The sequence below is a fragment of the Camellia sinensis genome, chromosome 10 (genome assembly GCF_055761805.1).
Source record: "Camellia sinensis isolate YWXY chromosome 10, ASM5576180v1, whole genome shotgun sequence".
In the NCBI taxonomy this organism is placed as follows: Eukaryota; Viridiplantae; Streptophyta; class Magnoliopsida; order Ericales; family Theaceae; genus Camellia; species Camellia sinensis.
Window position 1 is genome coordinate 183671233 of NC_138970.1, and position 24607 is coordinate 183695839.

The 24607-nt window shown below is 33.6% G+C and overlaps 1 protein-coding gene across 19 annotated transcripts; it reads right to left on the reverse strand.

The window, feature by feature from the left end:
- Window positions 1-733: 733 nt before the first annotated feature.
- LOC114257859 (DEAD-box ATP-dependent RNA helicase 21) lies at window positions 734-17502 on the reverse strand. Of its 19 annotated transcripts, none has more exons than XM_082893090.1 (7): window positions 14902-17502; window positions 9650-9730; window positions 5502-5647; window positions 4592-4619; window positions 2967-3051; window positions 1214-1348; window positions 734-1067 (listed from the first exon to the last, which is right to left on the reverse strand). In XM_082893090.1, exon 1 carries the CDS (start codon window positions 17115-17117, stop codon window positions 15018-15020), a length of 2100 nt encoding a protein of 699 aa, XP_082749216.1. In that variant the 5' UTR covers window positions 17118-17502; the 3' UTR covers window positions 734-1067; window positions 1214-1348; window positions 2967-3051; window positions 4592-4619; window positions 5502-5647; window positions 9650-9730; window positions 14902-15017. The 19 variants fall into 19 exon arrangements, with proteins under 19 accessions (XP_082749216.1, XP_028053472.1, XP_082749220.1 ...); XM_028197671.2 differs by having other exon boundaries at window positions 1214-1359; XM_082893094.1 differs by lacking the exon at window positions 5502-5647.
- Between the last annotated feature and the right edge of the window lie 7105 nt (window positions 17503-24607).

Consider the following 24607-nt stretch of genomic DNA (forward strand, 5'->3'; position numbering starts at 1 on the left):
TGAAAGATGGTTGGGGAAAGTAATTGGCAACTAAAAAAAATTTAGTCGCTAAAAACACACAATTAGCTACTAATAATTTAGTCGCCAAAAGTGTTTCAACTAAATTTAACATGACATTTTCAGCCACTAATATTTTTGGTTGCCAAAACCTAAACTTTTTAGCTACTAAAACTTCAGTCTCCTAAGGTCTAACATTTTCTGTTTGACTTCTAATATTTTAGTTGCCAAAAGCAATTTTTAGCGACTAATATTTTTGTCACCAAAGCTTAACTTGCTTAGCTATTAACATTAAAAGCGTCTAAGGTCCAATATTTTCTATTTTGACTATTAATAGTTTAGTCACCAAAAGTGTTTTTTTCTGTCTTTTTTTTTTTTTAGCTACTAAATTATTAGTCGCCTAAAGTCTTATTTGTTATGGCTACTGAATATTTAGTCGCCAAAAAATTTGTTTTCATTTAATTCTTTTTTTTAACTACTAACTATTTAGTTAGCAAAAATATTGACTTTATTTTTGGCTACCAATTTTTTAGTCACCAAAACATCATTTTATTTATTTATTATTATTATTATTTTAATTTGTCCATACCCACAACCTGTATATATTCCATGCAACCTGTACGATATATACATATATTATCACCCATTCAACAATCTACATCCATTTCACTTCCAATCATCTAAAAATTAATACCTTCAAATGTCAATAATTCCATACAAATCAAATACATTCCAATTTAAAATAATAATTCCATACATAACATAAATGATCATAGGGGAAATTTCATCCTCCCCATACAAAAAAATATTTACTACTATGCCAAATGACCATTTGGTGTGGTACAAAATACCATGATAATATGTACCACGACAAAAGGTAATCAATAGATCACAGCATAAATTATCTGTTCAAAGGCAAAAGTATTATGTACTCCACCAAAAGTATTCTATACAATTAATAAAAATCTACACAAAAAGCTGAGGACGACAAAAATGCGGGAGTTTACAAAAGTGCAAATTGTCATCCGTCAACAAAAATAGAATATCCACAACTCCATGCCAAAAGCCATCTACAACAAAATATAAAAAATAAAAATACACCAATTAGTTCCATATATAACATTTGAGCATAATGTCACACCCCTTGTAACTGTAATAGAACTTTATCCTAACATTCGTAATTTGATATTGGTTTAACAATTGACTGCCTCATTACTTTTCCTTCAACAAGGCTAGAGTAGCTTCTGTTTTCTTCCATTGCCAAAACATCATTTGACGTTCACTGTTTGACAGGGTTGATAAAGGTATGTATGCAAGTGGTTATTTGCTTAAAGGTTGTCCAGCTTGAGAACTGCCAAGTCACTACAATATGAATTAATAGTCATATTCTAAACACAATACAAAGTTGGGTATCAGATGTATATTTTATTTTAATATTACTTTGTTTACTGGGCCAGGGATGGATTATTTGAAAAATTGGTTCTTCATTACACTCTCTCCTTGAAACTTTTGACTGCTAATATTCGAGGTTTTGAATTTCACAAAAGATTTGGCTAAGAGAACCCTGGAAAGAGTATAGAGACTGTTTGATTTGGTGGAGATGGAGGATGATGAAAGGCGAGAGCTATTGCAAATGTCAGATTCACAGTTGATGGATATTGCGCGGGTTTGCAACCGTTTCCCGAATATTGATCTGACCTATGATGTGGTTGATGGCAACAATGTGAGGGCTGGGGATGATGTCAGTTGCAGGTGACCCTTGAACGGGGATCTTGAGGGCAGGTCAGGGGTGGGACCCATTGATGCCCCTAGTATCCCAAAACCAAAGGAGGATGGTGGCTTGTGGTTGGTGATACCAAAAGTAACCAAAAGTAAGCTTGCCATCAAAAGAGTTTCCTTGCAGAGGAAAGCCAAGGTCAAGCTTGATTTGCTGCCCCTGGAGAAGCAGGAAAGAAGACCTATACCCTCTATTTCATGTGTGATTCTTATATGGGTTGTGACCAAGAATATAGCTTTGCTCTTGATATCAGAGAAGCAGGCGCTATTGAAGACGACAGTGGAAGAGAATGACTAACATGCTTAGAAGATTGAACTCCTTTTCTTTTGTACCATTTGTAAGTTTCCTACCGTGTTATTCCTGTTATTGCTAGACCAGGAATATGTTGGCAGGTGATGCATCATTTGAGTTGACTCTTGTACTTAAAATGGTTGAGATCGTCTGAAATTTGTTGCTGTCGAAGCCTAATTTGTAGCCTTGCATATTTTCCCATTTATATTAGCTCTTCAATTTGTGATGCTCAGCTTAGGGGTAAACAGAAAAGAACTGCAATATGCAACAGTTTGCATTATTGTTTTAGATTTAGTCACTTGTGTTGCTCTTTTTCTGTGTCTCTCTTTTGCTTTGTGTTTCAACAACTGCTATAGTTTTCCTGCCATCCGAAATGGGAAAATTGTAGATGACTCAGGTTTCTTGTTTTGTTATTGGTTTCAGGTTCATGCTTTGAAAATTTGATTTTACAATTATCTGAATCCAAATGGTAGGTTTTTGGTAATAGTCATGTGTGATCTTTTGTTGATGATCAAGATATGACAATACTGTTTAGTTTTATGGTGATTGTTTTGTTGTACTTGGAATCCTTTTTATTATGATAATTTGGATGTGGACACATAAAAGCTAAGATGTCAAGATTTCATAGCTTGAATTTACAGGGAAACGAACATAAAGTACACATTGGACACTTAAGGCTTTTTCACTCCAACTCCCAACTTATGTGAAACCTAAGTTCAAGGCATTTTTCAATTAAATTAAATGAATGTATGCGAAACCCAATCTTGTTATGATAATGTACTCTATGTCAAACCCAACCATTTAGGTACTTTGTTCAACCGTTTCATAATTGATAAAGTAATTGTCCCTATTCGTAATCAATTGAAGGAAAATGAATATTTCATAGAAAATATGTGCTTACCTTTTCAATGTCAGAATGAAGTCCTTCAGAGTGTCCGAACTACAGGTCCTCTGCTGCTAAGTCTCCTAATATTACGCATCAAAACCTATTCAAACAATAAGTTGATAAATTTCACAAAACGTTGGCTGACACCAATAGCCCAACAGGTAGGCCTTTCTGAGTTGATGGATAAATTTAACAAACATTGGCTGATACCAATAGCCCAACAGTGTAGCATTTCACAATTAAACGAATAAAAAAGTGAATGGCAGTCGGGTAGCATATCATAACAAACAATTTACATAAAAATCAATCTCTAAGTGCCAAAGTCAATTGCACAGATTCCAATCTGATTGTGCAGCAACAACAATAACCTATTGTAGCATTTCAATTATGTCTATCAGTTAGTATAATCCTTCACTTTCTCACCATCCTTGCCTAACTAATTTTTCAAATCAAACTAATTTGCACTACAAGCAGTTAATAGTTTTCTGTTGAAAATTCAGAACACTACAAATGTGTATTCCTTTTTTATATATATAGGGAAATTCAATACATTATTTAAAAAATAAAAAATAAAAATCAATCCATTCAAACATCATCAACAACATCGTAACGGGCATCTTTTCCATGATCATCAATATACAATATATATCACTTTAAAATGGGAGGCATATACGCTGATGCTTTACTGTTAAGAACATAAATTTAGGAAGAGTTGGCTATGTTTTGAAGGGAGTGAACACTGGAAATTTAGGAAAATTGCTGGTGGACTTTTTGTAATGCAGTTGGGTACTTAGAATTATGCAGAATCATGAATAAAGTAAAGCATTTCATGGCTCTTTGGGTACTGTGTACTGTTTGGGCATGTTTGATTGGAAGGATTAAAGCATGGGATTAGGATTATTAATCCGTGGGCCCAATCATCCTATGTTTGTTTTGACATTTTGATTTAGAACTATTAATCCAATGGATAATTAATCCAACAAATTTGTAGGATTATTAGTAATGGGGTAGGGGTGGGATAGTTAATACCACACTAATTTAATAGGATTATTAATACCTCACTATTAGTAGTGTAAATCAAACATGGCCTTTAGGTACTGTGTATGCTTTAGGGACTGGGTACTTTGTATATACAGTAGAGCTGTCATGGCTGTTTGGGTACTCTTTAGTCTTGACAATGTATATCAAACTATTCAACCCTAAAATGAATAGTTATGTTTAACATGAAACTGCAAACTCAAGCCTCAATGAAGTATCCTGTTTGGCTCGAATTCAAAACAGTAATGTCAATATCATCTTATTTATGTAGAACTGTTACTATCATATGAATAAGATTCTTCTTACCAAATAACAAAATCAACTTAAAGCATTGGCAATTCAATACAATTCCCACAACACAAGGACCGCAGAATTGAAGTCCTACATCCATATATATATAAAGAGAGAGAGAGAGAGAGAGAGAGAGATGGATAAAAGCTTTTCTGTATAGGTGTCTGAATCAAAACATAGATAGTAATATAAATTAACAAGAAATCAATCCCTTTTTTTCCATCGAGAAATATGAACATCAATGAAGTTCCAACAAACTGATCAAGTCCTGTAGGTGATACTTCCAATAAGAGCGCAGAACCAGCACTTACCAATTTTAATTGACAAAGCCCCAGCTGCCTGCACATTAAAGGAAAAAATATATATATATATATCAGTAATCAGAGTGACCTATAAAATAATACTATCATTTAATAAACATAATGCCAGAGTGTTTATTACACAAAACAAAGGTTAAGTACTTCGGTAACCAGCACAGCCAGGCACCAATTCATATGGTATTAAATATTAAAATAATGAGTCACAGCAGTAAATTTGGAATACTGAAAGAATGAAGAATTGAATAAAAAATTCAACACCTTGGTACTAAAACAGGCTAGTTCAGATAATTCAACGTTTGCTGTCTTTTTCAAGGACAAACAGCAAAAAAATAATAGTACAAGTTTCTTGAGACGATTAAATGACATCCCCATACTATCAGTTACAACTGAGAAGCCTCCAATGGTAAAAACCCAAATCCATTTTGTTTGCTTGCTATAGTGCTCCCAAAGAAAAAAAAAAACATTTTTTAGCTATACAACTCCATTGATTCTCATCCCATGCTATCTGCACAATCTTATGTCAATTTTTTACCGTTGGATCAATTTCTCAAAAAGCACCTAGTGTTGATTATTGCCTTTGCTGGTGTGGCAAACTTGGCAAAGCCAAATTTTGGCTACAGATTTGGCACTGGTGGGGGGCTTTTGGCTCACATTTACAGCACATTACTTAAAGATTTCAAATTTGGCATCCACTAGTCAACCAACCACACAAGTTTCCATGCTACATTTACATGAAGTTTGAATTTGGTAAAAATTTACAATTCCCTCTTCAGCAGCCACCCAAACATGCTACATTGCAACTCTATTCATTGTCTTTCCTCAACATCTAAAAAAATTGGGATCCAAGTTCAGAAATTTAATAAAGCAGCAAACAATTTTTGGTGCCAAAAAAAAAACGTACCTTTCCAATCAGGCGAAGATAGTACATCTATTTGGCTTAATCAAGGTGAGTTCTTCAATTCTCAGAAACAAAACCAACATGACCCATTGAAATTCGACATTACCTTCTTTCGTTTCCTTTCCCTTTTCCATTTAGTAAAGTTGCGTCTGAATTATAATTTTTAAATAAGAATTCATTTATATTTAAATTAATGATGAAAGACCTGAAGTTACATAAACAACATTGTCACTCAAAAGATACAGTCGAAACATTAGGTTCAAACAAGGTAATAAGTTGCTTTATTAACAAAGAAAACCTTTATTTGAATCAAAACATTACAATACAAAATAGAGTACATAAAGAGAAACATCACATAATATAAAGCCATGTGCAATGCAGTAGAGTAGAGAACTAAACTAGACAAATGGCTGAACTTGTCTGTATTTCAAGATCAAAACAGAACAAATGAAAGCAAGATATATGCCCTCAAAAGCAAGAACACACAAAACCTCCCAAACGCATCTTATTCATAGGCTAATAATAAAGTTAAGTGCATAGTTAACAAGATAGATGGTAATTTGCAAGCATCTTATTCAACCCAAGTGGTATTTCCAAACTTTCTCCATGAAACCGATTAAGTAATTAAACAGCTAGCATATGAGTACGGTGGTGGTGGTGCTATATCATGTAAAACCATATCCCATAGCTAACTATCAAAAACAACAGGGAGATGTGCATCCAATTTACAGCTTCATCCAAGAAACCATAACTTGAAGACACAAAAAACAAAACTTTAAAAACCAGCAAATAAAAACAAAAAATTGTTTATATAAAATTTCAGAATATTTATTTATTTAAAATAAAAGGAAGGGAACTATAAACAAATAAAAGATCAACCAGCAGTGTGACTCAACAATAACAGTGCCTACAAACAACCAAACATTACTCACTGATTTACAAGAGAATTACAGTAAAAAGATGTACAACATCAACATTTAAATAGTACAATGAGCATCCCAAGACAAACAAAACCCAAATCTCTTACTACTCACACATTAAGCTAATATTTTTCTAAAATCAAATTAAACTCATGAGCTTGAATTTGGGAGAAATTAACACAAACCCTACAGCAAGCGTAGGAAATCAACACAAAATGAACACAAAAATCTGAATTTTGAGTTAAGAAATCAACACACAATCAAACAACAAAAATCATATAAAACCCTAGAGCTACGTCTGAGAAATGGGGAGAGAGAGAGAGAGAGAGAGAGACCGAGATGGACAGAGAAGGAGAGGAAGAGAGAGCGAGATTGACAAAGAGGGATCGAGACTAAGAGCGACAGAGAGGGAGAGACCGAGAGCGACAGAGCGGGAGAAAAATACCTGTGATTAAGTGGCGCTGGCGATTTGCAGGTGGCGAGTGTCGGTGGTGAGAAGGGGTGAGGTGAGAGCAAAAAGTGTTTGAGACAGAAGAGTGTATATCGTGTGTGAGAGACAGAACATACAGTGTATATATATCGGGCGCCAAAGTCAATTGCTTTCCCTCTTAAAAAAAAAAATTCAACCTTTAGCGACTAAATTATTTTTTTGTCACCAAATAGTGCTGAATAATGACAAATTGTTTTGCAGCCAATGATTAATTAATAGCGACTAATATATTGATAGCCAAAAGTATCATTTGGCTACTAATTTTTTTTTCGTTGGCAAAAATTAAATGTACGGCTACTAAATTTTTGTCACCAAAAGGTGTAAAAAATGTCCATAATATTTGGCGACTAAACTATATTTTTGTCGGCAATTAACCTTAATCAGCGACTAAACCTACATTTAGTAGCGTAAAATATAAACTTTTGGCGACTAATTATTATTTAGTAGCTGATTACTATAGATTTAGTGACTTTCGTTTTAGTCGCCAAAAAGACAATATATCTCGACTAAATTCAAATAGTAGCTGAACTGTGAACCTTTGGCGACCAAATTTTTTTTTTAGTAGCCAAAAGGTATATTTTTTGCTACTAAATTAGTTTTGGTCGCCAATTTTGGTCGCCAAAATGTGCATTTTTTTGTAGTGTTTTATTTATACTTAGTAAAGTAAAATAAAATTTTAAAATCTCAACTAAAAATTAAATTAAATTAACACTCCATGGACTATAATCCTCCTTTAAAAATTCAATTTATTTAATTAAAAATAAAATTAAAAGCTCAATTTATACAATTTATTTAATTAAAAACAAAATTAAAAGTTCAATTTATTGAAAAGTTCAAATTAAAATAAAATTAAAAAACCTCAACTAAAAATTAAAATAAATTTATATAATTTTTATTGATGTTCTATTTATTTAATTTTTTAAAAGTTTTAGTAAAAAAATTAAATAAAATAGGATACACATCGGATTCAATAGAATAGTCCAATCCAAACATATAATAGCATGACTAAACAAATATAAGATTCAATAGAATAGTCCAATCTAGATATCTAATCACATGACTAAACAAACATAGGATACAAATCCAGTCCAATCAAATAGTCAGGGACAAAACATCCCAAAACTAACAGTCCGGTGGATTACAATCCCCCGTATCCAGTCCGTCCAAACAAACACACAGATATATGATACTTTTAGTTAAATTATTTGTGTGTGTTTTAATAATCTTAGTCCTATCGTGTTCTGTTACAATCATGATCCCATACTGAAGAAGAATAGGTGATTTGTCCGATTTCATTCCAGACTTCCCCATTGGAATCCTCCGCAATCTTTTGTTGTCACCTGAAACAAAGGAAAATCATCTAGGCTACCTGTAAATGCCCATGAGAGCATTGTAAGGCTATCTCAGTCTGTTTTTTAAAAAATGTTTTAGTATTTCTTGACATTTAGGCCTTGTTTAGGAAGTTAATTTTTTAGCTAAAAAAGTCATTATAATTTGTCAAATCATTCTCTCTATTTTGTGCATGTTCTTTTATTAAAAAAATCAAAAAAAAAAATTACTAAAAAATCCAATTCCCAAACTTCATAGTAGGAAACTCCTACTTGGGTGATTGTTTCAACTCAAAAATATGATTTTGTGCTCTCCAGTAAGAAACTTGTAAAGAACTCACTCTTGTAGAGGAATAAACTCGCTCCCAATTGATATAGAACCTAACAAACATACAAATCTCAAATAAACGAAAAAAAACAAAAACGAAAAAGAAAGCTTAAACTTATTTTAATGCTTTCTATTTACAAAATTATTTATACTTGACAAGGCAATTTGTAATTGACATCAATCTCCAATAATAATTCATATTTTAACACATATATTACAACTCAGCAATAAATAAATATATATATATATATATTAATATATAAAATATACACACGCCCCCATAGGTGCTCCCAACCTTAGGAACTTCTATATGCCGTCGCTCCCTCACCACCACCCCCACTACCATCCCCATCCCCACTTTGTGCAACTAATCAGTATGTCAAATTTGAAATTTTGATGTGTGCTGGAAACTACTGGAGTTACTGGTTAGTCTAGGGATGATAATTGAGCATGTTTCATTGGGGTATAATTGTTGTTGTAAAGTAGATGTACAAGTTAGATCTTCTTTAGACTTCTTTTTTTTTTAAGGCTAGTTATGTCAAGGGTACATGTTAGGTCTGAGATCTGTTTGTATGTCTTTTATTTTCCTACCAATAATAAAGTTTCCTGTACCAAGCAACGAAATGGGGAAAAAAATTATCCCTAGGTTCAAGGAAGGCCCAAAAAGGAGGAATAATGACACAGTTACAGGGAAATCAAGATGAAAATGAAATGTTCCAGAAATGAAGAGCTCATTGGCTACTGGAGCTTTGATCCTTTTCAACTACAACTAGTCAAGCAACTGCAGGAATCTAGAAAGCAAGACACTACATCCATGTAAGCTACCATGAATGTTTTTAATTTGGAAGAGTTGGGTAATTGTGGTCATAATGAAGCAAATAGGAAAACACAATCGAGGGGAAAAAACAGCTGAGTTAAACATACCAAGATAATTTTTCAAGTTGCAAAAGTAGCAATGAGGTTTTACAGATTAAAACTTACAGAACAAGGTGCAGTAGGCAGCTACTAATACCATGCTGGGGTGCAAATTCAATGCAAAGAAATTAAAGAGAGTACAAGCAGAAACAACTAGAATGCATGCTTACCTTCTCAGATGCTCTAGAGAACAAATGCGCTACTTATACTTGCAGAAACCAATATTAGACTAGATAGCCAACAAAGTAAACCTGCAAATGGAGAAACACAACTTTGCTAAAAAAAAAAAGTAGAGTAAAAAAAAAACAAAAGAACCTGTGAAACAGGACATCTAAAAGAGGACGGTGATCAAGCCAACGAAATCCTGCAATATTGATTCCCGTGTCTTCTCAGGTTGAGAGGGCAATCTTGTATTCACACATGTACTTGTGAAAACACCAAAGTGGTATAAAAGTTGGTACATATATTGAATGACTCATGCTTAAAAATTAAACAAAGCCCGCCAAAACTATTTTAAACCCCAATGAATGTGATAAAAAATATTAAAAAAAAGAAGCATATCAGTATGTTTTCATGAAGTAATGCGAAGAAAAAATAAATAATGACATAGGTTTCATGAGTAACGCGAAGCAAAACTGCATTATGCAGTGTTTAAAAAAGTGGTCCACAGTTACATAACATCACTGTTGGTGGTTTTCACCACCAGTTACAATCAATTTTCCGGCATGAATGAAAATAACAAGCATAGCAATAATTGAGCTTTTTGGCAAAACTGACTATAAAAGATCATTTTCCATTTTTTAGGCTTTCAATAGCTAAAATCTCATAAAAACACAGACTTGGGCTGAAAATCTTAGATCTACGAGTCTTTGAGTTTCAAATAAGCTTAGATGAATCTACATTTTTTCCCCATTATTTTTCATATGATTCCTTAAAGATCTATGATTATTAACTTAAACCTTTTTTGTTTTAGGTTAAATTTGTTGAACAAAGGTTCGAATACCACCTATAAAGCACGGACACGGACACGGACACGGACACGGACACAAGACACGGCAATTTTCAAAAAATGGGGACACGGACACTGATACGGCGGGGGACACGGCGAAATTTTTTTTTTAAAAATATTTTTATGTGTTAAGTAGATTCATGTTACATTCAGCCTAAATCAAAATTAACAAAGACTAACATAGTAACATTAATTTAATAAATATAAGATTTAACATCCAACATCCAACAATAAATATAAGGAGAAAACATTCAACATCCAATAATATTCTTCACTAAGCACTAAATAAGAGGCAAAAGACGGAAAAAAAGAAAAGAAGTTGGCCCTCCAAAACTTCAAGTAGATCCAATTTCTTGCACGTCCTCATCATCATTAGCATCACCATCTTCTTCATTTGCACCTCCATCATCTGTAAACAACACAACATCCATCTCATGTTCATCAAGTGAGAGATTTGCAACTTCAAGCATCCCAACATCATCAAATGAATCAAATGTGCCACCCGCAATATCTCATAACTTAGTCTCTCCTTCGAGGTATTGTGGGGTTCTCCTTGATAAAAGACGGAGGTTGCTTTGAACAAAAACCAAACCCTCTGCACGTTGGGGAGTCATCTTGTTTCTTCTCATTGAATGGATAAAAGAGTATATACTCCAATTCCTTTCAGCACATGACGAAGAAGAAGGTTGCACAAGTAGCCTTAAAGCCAAAGATTGAAAAGTGGGTGTAGATGCACCATGAACAACCCACCAACTATGAGGATCCATATCACATCTCCAATGGAATCAATGTCAGCAAATGGCCCCTCTTAGGTTGAGAACTTAGCATACTCCAAATTTGCTTTAGTGCGCTCCATTGGATCATCAAAAACCTTTTCAAGCACTTTTTTTCTCTCAAGGCAGTCATCCTTATCCCACCAAAAGTCATCCAACAACATATCCTTTACAAACTTGGACTTACCAATATCATCATCCCTATAACAACTCCATTTGTCACTGATTACCATTATTTGGAGACCTTACTTTATCAACTTGACCCTCTTAAGCATGACAATGGAAGAAGCAAAGCGTGTCTCGGTAGCTGAAAGAAGCTTCAAACTCACAAACTCATTATACATTGCCAACCTCATGGAATGATTACAAATAAAATTCTTGACCATCATCACATCACCCACAATCTCACTAATCCAATTACACTCTTCAAATGCAACTGAATTATTTTCCACATTCTTGGTAGCACAAATATTCTTCAAGGTAAGATTGAGGGTGTGCACAACACAAGGAGTCCAAAAAATGTGAGGAAATTGCGTTTCAATTAGATGCCCGCCGCCTTGCAATTTGGGGCATTATCTATAATGACTTGAACCACATTTTTACGCCCAACCTCCATGATCACTTCCTTCATCAAGTTGGAAATAAAAAACACGTCTTTTGTTTTTCCTGAACAATCAACCGCTTTAATAAACATAGGTCCACCTACGGTAACAACCATACAATTTATTAATGGCCTTCGTTGGGAATCACTCCATCCAACACTGACTATACTCACACCCTTCTCTCTCCATGTGCCTCAAATAGGGTCTAACAGCCTGCCAATGTTTATCCTTTCTTTTTAACGCAATGTAGTTCTCAACATGTTATATCTAGGCGGTACATATCCTTATATGTTGTTATTTGCAGCAAAAGTAAACACATTAACATAGTAAGGATTTCTTGCCAAATGAGATGGCAAGCCTATTGAATAAAACATTCTAGCTATCTCACTATTTAATCGTTCTCGAGCCCCAATGTTAAATGCTTTCATAACAGGGTTACTACTTCCACTCCCTATAGCAGTTGACCTCTTCCTTTTTGATCCATAGATCTCATCTGGTTCATTGAAACATAAACCTAATGATGCACTTGAACTAAGAGGAGGCAATGAGACTTTCTTCAACTTAGAGTTTTTCAATTTCAACTCTGCTTTTGCAATTACCCTCTCAAATTCTGCTTTATCTTTACTTGTTACTTTTGGACACACTTCTATCCCTTGATTTTTAATTTGCATCAAATGGGCCTTTACTCTAGTGTATAAACCTTTACGTGTAACCCGACAGAAGTTGCATTGAAAAGTATAGTTCCCCCCTCTTGCACCAGATTTTTCTAATCTAGTCACATATTTCCACAGTAGCTTATCATCTTCACCATCAAAGGCAGAATGTGTGTTATTGGCAGAATTTGAACTAAACATTTTTCCTGTAACATTAACATTACAATGATTAAAAAAAAATGAGAACCGTTATAAATTAACATCAACATTAACATTATATATAAATCAAAACCATTATATATATAAACTTATAATTTTTTTTTAAAAAAAAAATAAAGTTTTAGATATATATACATATATATTAACATATAAAAAATATTTTAAAAAAAAGGTCTTACTTATATATATAAAAGTATTAAAAAAAAAAAAAAAAAAACAAATATCAACTCAGTTGAAAGCACTGAGCAGAGGGCAAAGGGAAAAAAAGAAAGAAAGAGAGAGAGTGAGAGTGAAAGAGAAAGAGCAAGAGAACGAGAGATAGAGAGAGAGAGAGAGAGAGAGAGAGTGTAAGAGAGAGAGGGGCTTACCTTCGAAGTCGTCTAGATCGGAGGTTTGAGACAGAGACAGAGACAGAGATTGAGACGAGTGGTTTCAGACAGAGATTGAGGCAGAGACTGAGACGAGTGGATTGAAGGGCTTCGATCGACTTTGACTGAGAGAGAGAGGTCTTCGCAAGTCTGACTTCCTTCACTCTTTTCTTTTTTCGATTTAGGGCTTACAAGCCTTACATGTTTTTTTTTTTTTTTTTTTTTTTTTTAAATATTACACTTTGACCCCAAATAAATATAACAAATTTAAAATTGAGCCCCGCCGTGTCCTATGGCGTGTCCCTATGTGGACACACGTGTCCCCACTGTATCCCCTTCCAAAAAAATCATTAAATTAAAGGGACACAGCAGATGGCGTGTCCCGTACATGTCCCCGGCGTGTCGAACACTGCCACGGCACCAATTTTAGAGTGTCCATGCTTCATAGAATACCACTCTTCTTACTACTACTAGTATTATGAATGAATGTTAATAACTTATGATTTAGGACTATAAAATCATCATTATCATTAGCAATTGCAACTGTTACTTAAAAGCCTTGACTTAGATATGAACATCGGACGACCACAGTGTTTTTCTTGTTTCCCTTTTATATGGTTCTTTGATTTTATGTTGTTACTTTTTGCCTAGCTAAATGGGTTGTGGTTGGATTTTCTTCATTGGCTAGGGTAAGTACTGTGTCGTGTGCCTCTTAGGGCCATGTGTACCTACAAGCACGGGTCTTGAGCCTCATTATAATATTCTCTTCTTTTTTCTTTTTCTTTTTTTTTGGTAATAGAACTCTCTCTCACCACAAAATAATAATAATAAATAAGGTGAGATTAAACTTTCGAATTTTAAAATTTGAAGGGGGACTACCACAAATGAAAAGTAAGAAAAAATGGTACGAGGGAGTACAAAAAAGAAAAGAATGATCATGGAATATCTTTAAAAGAATAGTTAAGACAACATGACAGTGAACATGTATTAACTAAAATGAAGATACGACATCTTATCTAGTTATGAGTAACACAATGTAACCATGCAAGAATATTTAACATGTAATCATAATAATTATACAAAAATATACGACTCTTGAGTGGTTTCACAATAATCATGAAGGATGCTCTCATTGTGCCCTTAGCAATACAATCGGACAATCCATTAAATAATGAATTAAACAACTCTGTCTAACATACCCTGGCCTCAACAATTTCCTATCAAAATGAAGGCCACCAAAATTTCTAGTCAAACTTCCAGCATGACAAAATAGTAGGAAACAATAACACTGCCAATTGATATACTTGTCACTCAATCCAAGCCTAAGGTGTTCCGACATAGATAGGTCCTTTCTACATATACCTTGGAGGTAACAACATCGGATTCCCCACCACTCAAAAGAAAAATCTAAAAGAAAAAGATCACTGCATAGCCAAAAAATGAAAAGAAAATAAAATAAAAACCACCAAACTAATACCGCATAATAAACACAAGGCTTTTCGAACCATAGAAGGGACAATAGGGATCAAATTGCTGACATTAGAATGTTATAAAAGCAATACTGACTAGAAATTAACCCTTCAAAGTGAACATTCCTAATTCAACACGTACAAATTATAACAAAATATAATTTCAGGAAAATTAACAGAGAAGTCATCTAAAATGAAATCCTTAACTAATGTCTAATACAATTGCGAAGATCCTCCTAGTTGATAGAAGCTAACAGCATGGCAGGAATATCAGAAAGGATATAATCACATTGTCAAAACTACATTCAGCACTTTGCAATTCTTATTACCATATTCTAGAAGCTTGTGTTCCAATGCAAACTCAGTTCCTTGTCTGTAGCAGCAACCAAATTCTTCACTTCAATTCTGATCTCCTAACCATAATACAGGACAGTTCAATGCTGCTTCAATGAGCAAACACTGTGTCATTCCGCCTAGGTGGTCTGTCAGGAATGCTTCCCGGTTTGAATTTTGAAGCCTCGTGTCTAGCCAATTCAGGGGGCACGGGACTGTTACTCTGAATAAGCATCTGCTTGAGATCGTAGAAGACATCAGTATCATGTAAAGTCAAGAATGTTGTTGCAACACCTGTCTTTCCTGCACGACCTGTTCGTCCAATACGATGGGTGTACATTTCAATATTCCCAGGCATATCATAATTGATTACATGGGCCACGTCAGGAATATCAATCCCCCGTCCTGCTACATCCGTTGCAACCAATACATTGTATCTCTTGGCCCTGAAACCTTCAAGACTAATTTCTCTCTGCTCCTGAGACTTGCCACCATGTAAAGTTGTCACACGATAGCCAGACTTATCCAAAGATTTGGAAAGGTTATCAGCAGACTTCTTAGTGTTAATAAACACAATAGCTGTCTTATCTCCAAGTTCATCCAACAATTTCTGCAACCTATACAATTTCTCCGACTCCTTCATCATGATCACATGTTGGGTGATTAGGTCAGTTGTCTTTCCTGCAGTACCAATGGTGACAACCACTGGATTTCTGAGGTACTTTCTAGCAAGTCGCTCCACAGCCGGTGGCATTGTAGCACTGAACATATAAGTTGTCCGGTAAATCTTTTTGTCGTCGAGCTCCTCATCTTCGTTCTCGGGTTTTAAATTGCTTGAAGGCATTGCATCCAAGACACCCACAACTTGCGGCTCAAAACCCATATCTATCATACGATCAGCCTCATCAAGGACAACATAATTGCACTGATTCAAAACAGCATAACGCCTCTCCAAGCAATCAATAAGACGGCCAGGCGTGGCGATGACTACCTCGCACCCTTGCCTAATCTTGAAACCTTGCTCTTCAATTGACTGGCCGCCAACAATAGAAACAACCTTGATGCCCAAATAATGGGCAAACTTGACAGTCTCGTCCTCAATCTGCTGTGCAAGTTCTCGAGTAGGGGCCATGACAACTGCATAAGGCCCCTCGGCGTCGTTGTCTTCGCTCATTGGAGGTAGCCTAGATATGTAAGTCAACATGGGAAGAACAAATGCAGCAGTCTTACCAGAACCAGTCTCCGCAATACCAATGACATCACGCTGCTGGAGACCGAGTGGAATGGCAGCCATCTGAATTGGGGAGGGGGTCTTGTAGCCTGCCCTCTCGACGGCCCTGAGAAGCTCCTGACTCAACCTGCTCTCCACCCAGCTCCTCATGGGGCGAGGAATCTTGGATCCCTTGTAGGAAATGTTGAAATCTTCACGGAAGATCCTCCAATCCCTCTCGGTCATCTCTTCGAGCTTCTTGTCGGACCAGTGGCGGTCGACCCTCATGTCAAATGTGTCGTACAAATCAGCGGCCTCTTCCTTGAGTTTCTGGGCGGCGGCCTCTTCAGGTTTCTCCTCAATACCGTCCTTCTTGCGAATCTCGTCTCTGATTTCCTTCTCGTTCTTGGCAGCGAGCTTCTTCTGCTCGCGGCGATCCATGCCAGCGCGAAAGCCACGGCCGAAGAGGAGGCGAGCCTCGTGAGGGTTTTGGTAGAGGACATTCATGTCGCGGGAGGTGTCCTCGGTGTTTTCCCAGTCGAAGGAGAAGCGGAACTTCTCGCTGGGCTTGATGACGCGTTTCTTAGGTTTTTTGGATCCCAAGTATTGCTCTTTGATGGATTCAAGCTCTTTCTCTCGCTCTCGCTCCGCTAGCTTCTCCAATCGGGCACGCTCCCGAGCCTTTTGTTCCTCCTCGCGCTCCCGCTCGCGGTTCCGCCGCTCCGAATCGCGGTCTCGGTCGCGCTCATAATCGTGATCGCGGGAGGAGCGGTGGCGGCGGGTGGTGTCATGCGATGGATCGGAGTGGGGTTTGGAATCGGAGGTGGAAGGCCGATGGTTATGGAGAAGGAGTTCGGAGTGGCGTTTGTGGTCAGCAATTTCTTCCTCGCGACGCTTGAGGGCTAACTGCTCTCTTTGGGCTTTGGTGAGGAATACCGGCTTCTTGATGTCGTCGCCAGTGGCTGTGCCGCCTCCGCCGACGTCACTCGGCGCTCGTTTCATGCGAGAGAGAGAGAGATCCTTCTTGTTGTGAGATTGGGGGTGTGTGTGGGTGAGGGTTCGAAGGATCGCCTTTTGTCTTTGTGAGTCCAGATCCTCTGCCGTAGCTCCTTGCCTGCTGTTTTGGCCTTTTTTTTTTTTTTTTTTTTTTTTTGCCCTTTTTCTTTTTTGATTTTCCTGTCCCTTTCCCCTTGGTTTCTTCTCTCTCAGGCTAAGAACTAAGAACTGTAACCTACCTCGACGGAGCAAGAACAGACAAACGAAACAAAGTGGCGAGACGGGGTGAGGCGACGGTACTAGATTCTCAACCTCTATTTGCTAGTTGTTTTCTTGTTTGTATTCACATAAATAAAAGAGGGACAACAACAAAACGTTCTTCTTTAAGTCTCGATTCAGGTCTATGAAGCAAATTTAGCTTTGATTTTGATCATAGGTGTAACCCAGAAATTCATATATAAAACTGTACATATGAGAGATGGGCTAAACCGTCGAACGTTTTCGGAATGCACGAAGGGGTTTTCGAGTTCATGCGTTTCTGAAGATACACAAATGAAATACTTGATAAATATGAAAATACATGGTGAAGATTTTTTTTCTATTTTACGAGCATATGTGTGTGTGTGTGTGTGTGTGTGTGTGTGTGTTGGGTTAAGCTGCTTGAACAAGGATAGAAGGATCTAAAAGGGGAAATGGGTTGAACTTGAAGAAAAAAAAAAAAAAAAAAAAAAAAAAAAGATCGGTTTTGGCTTCGCCCGGTAAAAAACACAAATTAGATCTACCGAACATATGATTCGAATTTCCTCTTCTTCCCTCAAATCTATTTGCTTTCTGATAGAATGTAGAATTTCTTTCCAACTCAATTCAACTTTGGGAAAATGGATCTGAACTTGAAAAAAAAAAAATCATTACCAAGTCATTTTTTATTTTTATGGTGAAGTAATTCCCTTCTGCAATAGCCAGAAAACATATTTAACAGTATTGCTTTTAATTCAATGTTGTTTATTGAAGAGAAAACATGATTTGCTTGTTGGGTTTGTCTCTCTATCAGTTTGTCTCTCTGTTAGGTTAGGTGAGGAACACAAAGCAAAGCAAATGATAGGGAAGAGGAAAAGAGGGGGAAACCCAAAAAAAGAAAAAAAAAAAAAAAAAAACTAAACAAAATGACGTCGTTTTGTTGTACCGTAGGAATCATGACAGGAAACCATGAGAGAGGATCTGGACTCTTTGTTTTTTGGGTATAATTCTCCAACAGTACAATACGATTCTCCTAATTTGAGGATAACCACTGTAGCCTGTCGATTTTTATTTGGGTATAAAATAAAATAAAAAGAAAAACAATTTAATGATCCATTATAGGGTGTTTGGGCAAAAAAATAATAATTTTGAATTTTTTTGGGTAAGAGGTTGAGGAGAAATTCTATTTTCACATACCTACGTATCTCAGTGCACACATTTAATGAATTATTATTTTAATAACAATTATATCATAAAAGTAAAATGACTATAATAGACATCAAAACACACTCATAATATTATATGAAAATATTCTCTTTACACATTTTTTTAAAATAAAAAATCTTAGTACACATCTTTTAATAACCAAAAAAATTCCATTTTAGACAAAAACAACAAGAAACAAAATAGATTAGGAGATTTTTATGATCTTTTTTTCTTTATTCTTAGCATCAGTTTTGTAATCAACCAAACAGATTAAGATCACAAATTTATACATCCAACCAAAAAATAAAAGCATTTTAAAATAATTAAAAAGCATTATACTCAATGAGAGTTTAATTTTCAGTATTTTGCATCACCAAAACCCTACCCATTTATGCTATGATTGATCCTTTTTACCTTTTGGCGCTTGAATAGTTTGTCTCGAGCATTCCAGTCCTGGGTTTCTGCAAATCCAATGTACCACTACATCTAAACTAAACACAAGTGAATCCCAACCCTTTTCAATCCCAAGGCTATATAGCCGTTGTTGTGCTTTCTAAGATCATCACTTGGTATTTGCAAATTGAAGTTCATAGAAAAAATACATCCACAATAATGTGTATTTTTGAAATGATGAATTTGGACTTGGATAAATTACTCATCAACTCTATGAGAGGGGCTAGATTGATGTGAGATTGTGTGGAAAGAGGGTTGATGTGGTGTGTGTACAAGATATGAGCTAAAGGTATGATTAGAATATTTGGTGTGTGGAATGAAAACAATAATTAATAATCAAATTACTAAGTGTGTGCACTGAGAAATGATATACACTGAGGTAAGTAAGTGTGTGGAAATAGAATTTCTCGAGGTTAAGGCATTAAATTAACTTGTCCATAAGGACAATTTTAGGTTAAATGACCAAAACATCATCTTTATAGATGTCATATACATTTCTAACACAATCAAAATCTGTCTCCTCCTCTCACTCCCTCTTCGCTTCCTCCTCTGTCGCCTTCTCTAGCAGACTTCTACTCCACAAAGCTCATAACCGCATCTGACTCCGTCGGTGTCTCTATCATACTCTACTGTTCATTGCCGTTCGTCAGCGTCACCGCTAGTGGTTTTGCATACATCTTTTTCAATCTCAACATTCTCTCTATCTCTCTCACTCACTTTTTGTTGCCGCCCACCAATGGTGGCACCGCCACTATCGATTTCGCATCAGGCATTGCTAAAGTTACTAATCAACGACGAGACCGAGGTCATGGGGGTCCGACCTAGTCATCTTCCTAGGGTTTCAAACTCGATCTCCCCTAGGGTTTTGTCATTGACGACTGCGAACATCATGCTACAGATCTCGCTCAAGAACATCATACTCGCAGATATGTTGAAAACCTTAACCCTAAGCACTGTTTGGTGATGGAAATGGGGTACTTGGCTGCAAGACCCTTCCCTCTTCTACTCACATTTCTTCTTCTTCATTACAATCAAAACCCTTATCGAGAGCCAAAAATACCAAATTGTAAGAATATTTCAATTTTTTTATTTTATTTTTGTTGTTGTTGTTGTTGATAAAGAAGAAGCAGATTGCAACAAATAAGGAAAGAGAATATTTATTTGAAAATATGTTTAATTTTTTTTATATTATTATTTGTTGTTGTTGTGATGATGATGATGATGATGATGATGAAAATTGTAACAAATAAGGAGAGAGGTAAGAGATTTGAACATATAAAAAGAAAAAAATGAACATATAGGTTTTGTTTGGCTTAGTATTGCAACAAATAGGTTGGTTTGGCTCAACAGATAGGATTTTGTATAGGTTCATATTTCAACAGATAGAAAAAAAAAACTACAAAATGAATAGATATAATTTAGATAGATCAAATTCAGATAAAAAAAAAATTGAATAGATAATAAAATTTAAACATATAAGGGAATTTTTTGAATAGATAGTTAAAAAAATTCAACAAATAATTAAAAATTTTGAACAGATAGTGAAAAATTTGAACAGATGATGAAAAATTTGAACAGATAGAAATTAATTTCAACAGTTAGTCAAAACAGTCAACAGATAAAAAAAATAATAGATAAATTAAGGGTAAAATTGGAAATAAAATGTCATTTAAAACAAATAAAAGGACCTCTCATCGACCTATTTCATAAAGAGTAGACCTCTTACCAATAAAAAAAATATTCACTGGATCTAATAACTTTTGACCCTACTTAGGTTAGACTTTTCAACAATTAACCCTTCGTTATATATTTTAATAATTAATTTTACAAATAATTTTATTAATTTGTAATATTTTTTTATTTTTATTTTTTAAATATGGTTACCATTAGGACTTACATTAGGGGTTTGTCAAAATACATGTCACTCCTCAAATTTATAGGAGATTTACACGTAGGTCATAATAGGTGAATTTATTATCCAATAAGTCCTAATGACATTTTTCATCAAATACTATTAAAAAGTCACTAATTATTAATTTTCAAATATAGTTTAAAAATTTTATTATAAAAAATATTACTAATTATAAGTTTTAGCGACAGTTTAAAAAAATAATCATAAAAAAATTGCTAATTTTCAACTTTAAACTATAATTTGAAAGATTCATTACATAAAAATGTAGTAACTGTAAGTTTTAGTGGGAATTTATAACAAGCGTGATACAAAAAATTACTACTTATCAATTTTTAGTGACATATGAAAAAATTGTTACAAAAATTATTTTTAATGATAATTTTACTAGGACTTATTTTCAATATAACTTAATAGGAATTATGTTCAACTTTAGGACCTATTGATAATTTATCTCAAATTTATTTTGTGACAATAATGAAATTTTTAAAAAATAGATAGTCTCAATGAAAATATATTTGATATTATAGTAAAAATAAAAATAAAATAAAGACAAAGGAAAAAAACAAATGAAAGAGTATGTGTTATTTTTTCATTGAGTCATTGAATATATACTTTTGGCAAGTAAAGTTTTTTTTTTACGGTGATGTTGTTACATGTATCAATTAGTATATTAATTAATATATCAATTAGTATTATATTATTATTACGGACTCTATCTATTATATAAATTATAAATATTAAAACTTTTTAAAATTATGTCACATCATCTATAAATATATTGATTGATACATATAATATTATTTTTTTTATAGGCAAACTAAAAGATGTAAATTAATTAACCGCCTTAACCGTAGTGCGTTTATTTTTATTTTTATTTTTTTATGGTCAAATGATTGAGTCAATTTTTGCGTATGTTAATTAATTTTGAAACTCGTGCAAGGTACTTTCTTCACGTGAATTAGATAAAGCATATATACGTAGCCCCAAAAATTAATAGCACCTTAAGATTTAAAGAGAGCACACTCTCAAAATACAGTTTGAGTACAGTTTGAGTACATGAAGAAAATATATATTAATTACACTTTTGTCTTTGGTGATGGTTATCAAAATATTTTGCAATGCTTTATTTTTATTAGAAAGACAAAAATTAAATTAAAAGTGGTTTAGAATGATTTAAATAAGTATATTTTTTGATTTTTTTATGGAATATGAATTGTGTATGCGTTGGATTTAAAGTGATTTTGTAAAAAGGTAATGTGACTTAAATAAGATAGTGACTTTTTTACTTTTTTAGGTTATGACAAACAAACCCTAAATCACACCTCCAACAACATTATAATCACATTTATCTCCACATTTATTTAGATATGATCATATTGAAGCATTATGGTCATATTTGTTTATCAAACTAGGTTGCTGAGATTATGAAAATGATGAAATTTATTGAAGAGATTATTACAATAGTACTACTAACTATAAAATATAATATAAATTATATTTATTTATGTACTAGTGTAATGAAATTAATTGATTGAAATTAAATTTACAAAATGATATACAAATTCTCGTTATATAAAAGTAATTTTGTTATTTTTATAAAGTAAAGCGCCACATCCATTGGATTAGTTTAGCAATACAACATTCTCATAAACTTGGTATCAAACATGGTTTTTGTGGATCCACAAAATTAATAATCTAATCCCTATGGAGTAAAAACAACAAACTTATTATAAGGGAGTAAATGAGTGTAGTACACTCATCTCTGATTTCGTCTCTCTTTATGATTGCCCATGGTGGCTGTGGTGTTTGAGAAGTTACTATTTTAGTAGATTATTTTAGTTTTTGATTATTTTAGGAGGTTAAAATTTTTGTGTTTGGAAAGATAGTTGAATTTTTTTAGTTGGATGTGGTGTTTGTGAAAGAAAAAATAAAATGATTATGAATTTAATGTGACATTTTATTTTATTGACTATTTGAACCTATTTTACCTTTTAAAGCTAAAAAAAGCTTTTACCAATCAAGTGTAAATGAGTGCAGCCATGGTGAGTTCATATCTTTATTCTTATCTCAATTCAAATTGACAAGAGGTTGTTACTTGAATGCGTGGCCATCAATAAATGGATTGGGCTTAACAATGAGGATTGAGCTGAATAACACTAGTTGATGGGCCATGGATTGGGCTTAATAACATTGGAAAGAAAGAAAAACAATCAAACAAGAAAGTCCCTCCAACCAGGCATCAATTGGGCTTGATAGCATTCGTGACAAACTCAAGCCCAATAAAGCAAATAATTATCGATTGGCTTTTCATGTATTAAAAGGAGATAAACTTCCTTCCATACCTCATCCCTCCATATCTTTTCATATTTAGGTTTTGTTTTGAACCCATATCAACAATTCGAACCGTTTATCTCATAGATCCACAATAAAGGTTATTCATACAAAAAATTAACTTTATTAGAAAATTATAAATACAAAAACAAATTGTATTTTGTTTTATAAATTGAATAGTAAATAATTAAATTTAAACTATTAATTTTATAAAATAAAATGTGATTTGTTCTTATATTTATAGTTTTCCGGTGAAGCTAATTTTTTTGTATGAATGACCTTCGTTGCGAGGCTTACGAAGTGGACGGTTCGGATCATCAAATGGTAGCTTATCTCGATTGAAAGGGTGTTATAGACCATGTATTTAATATTTATGATTGATTAAGGAGGGTGCAAACTCAATCCTTTAAAAAAAAAAAAAAAGATGCAACTTGGTGAAATTAGTATAAGAAAATAAGGTTGGTTTATTTTTATGCCTAAAATGAGAAAGTAGAACAGATATTGGCTCCAAAACTCCTAATTATTATAGCTATTAATGTGGAAGCTATATATATATATACTAGTTTACAATGGCCCATGTAAAGTACGGATTATTATTATAGTATGTTTAAATTTTATATTTTGATAATTTTTTAAAAATTAGAATATTATTTTATGAAATTGAATAGAATAAATCATTAGATATATGATAGAATTATATGGTATGATATGTTTCATTTTTTGATTTGTTATACACTTAATGATGTAGACTCGAATTCTATTACCATATCATTTTGGATGAATTTATGAGACTTTAATATTTCTTCCAAATTTATAAATAAAAAAAAATTATGGTGTGTAACTTTTCTTAACACATAAATATAAAACAAATACTAAGACAATTCTCCAATCTAAAAAAATTATTAAGATAATTCACTTAACTAATAAAGAAGCAGAACAAATATATATATATATATATATACAAATAATTAATTTTATTAATGCATAAATCATACTTACATAACAAATAACCAATTTTATTAATAAGTAAATCCTTAAGTAAATTAACAATTTTTAATGATAAAAAATATTTTTCAGTTAACCATTTTGTTAATAAATAAATCATTAAATCAATTAATAGTTTTTAATGATATGAGAAATATTTTTCAATAAACAATTTTGATAATTTATTATTGCATTGGAGAACTCTTTTTTTTTTTTTTTTTTTTCTGAGTATTGTGTTAAATTAAAATTTTTAACAAACGGTAGTTATAATTTCTAGTATTATATGACTGATTCATATTTTAAACAAATCTTAGGGGTGTTTTTTGTAATTTGTTAAAAAATAAAAGATTTATGTTTGATAATTGACTAAAAA

Coding starts and splice junctions, on each gene's coding strand:
- LOC114257859 (XM_028197679.2), bottom strand. CDS start 17,117: ATGAAACGAGCGCCGAGTGACGTCGGCGGAGGCGGCACAGCCACTGGC.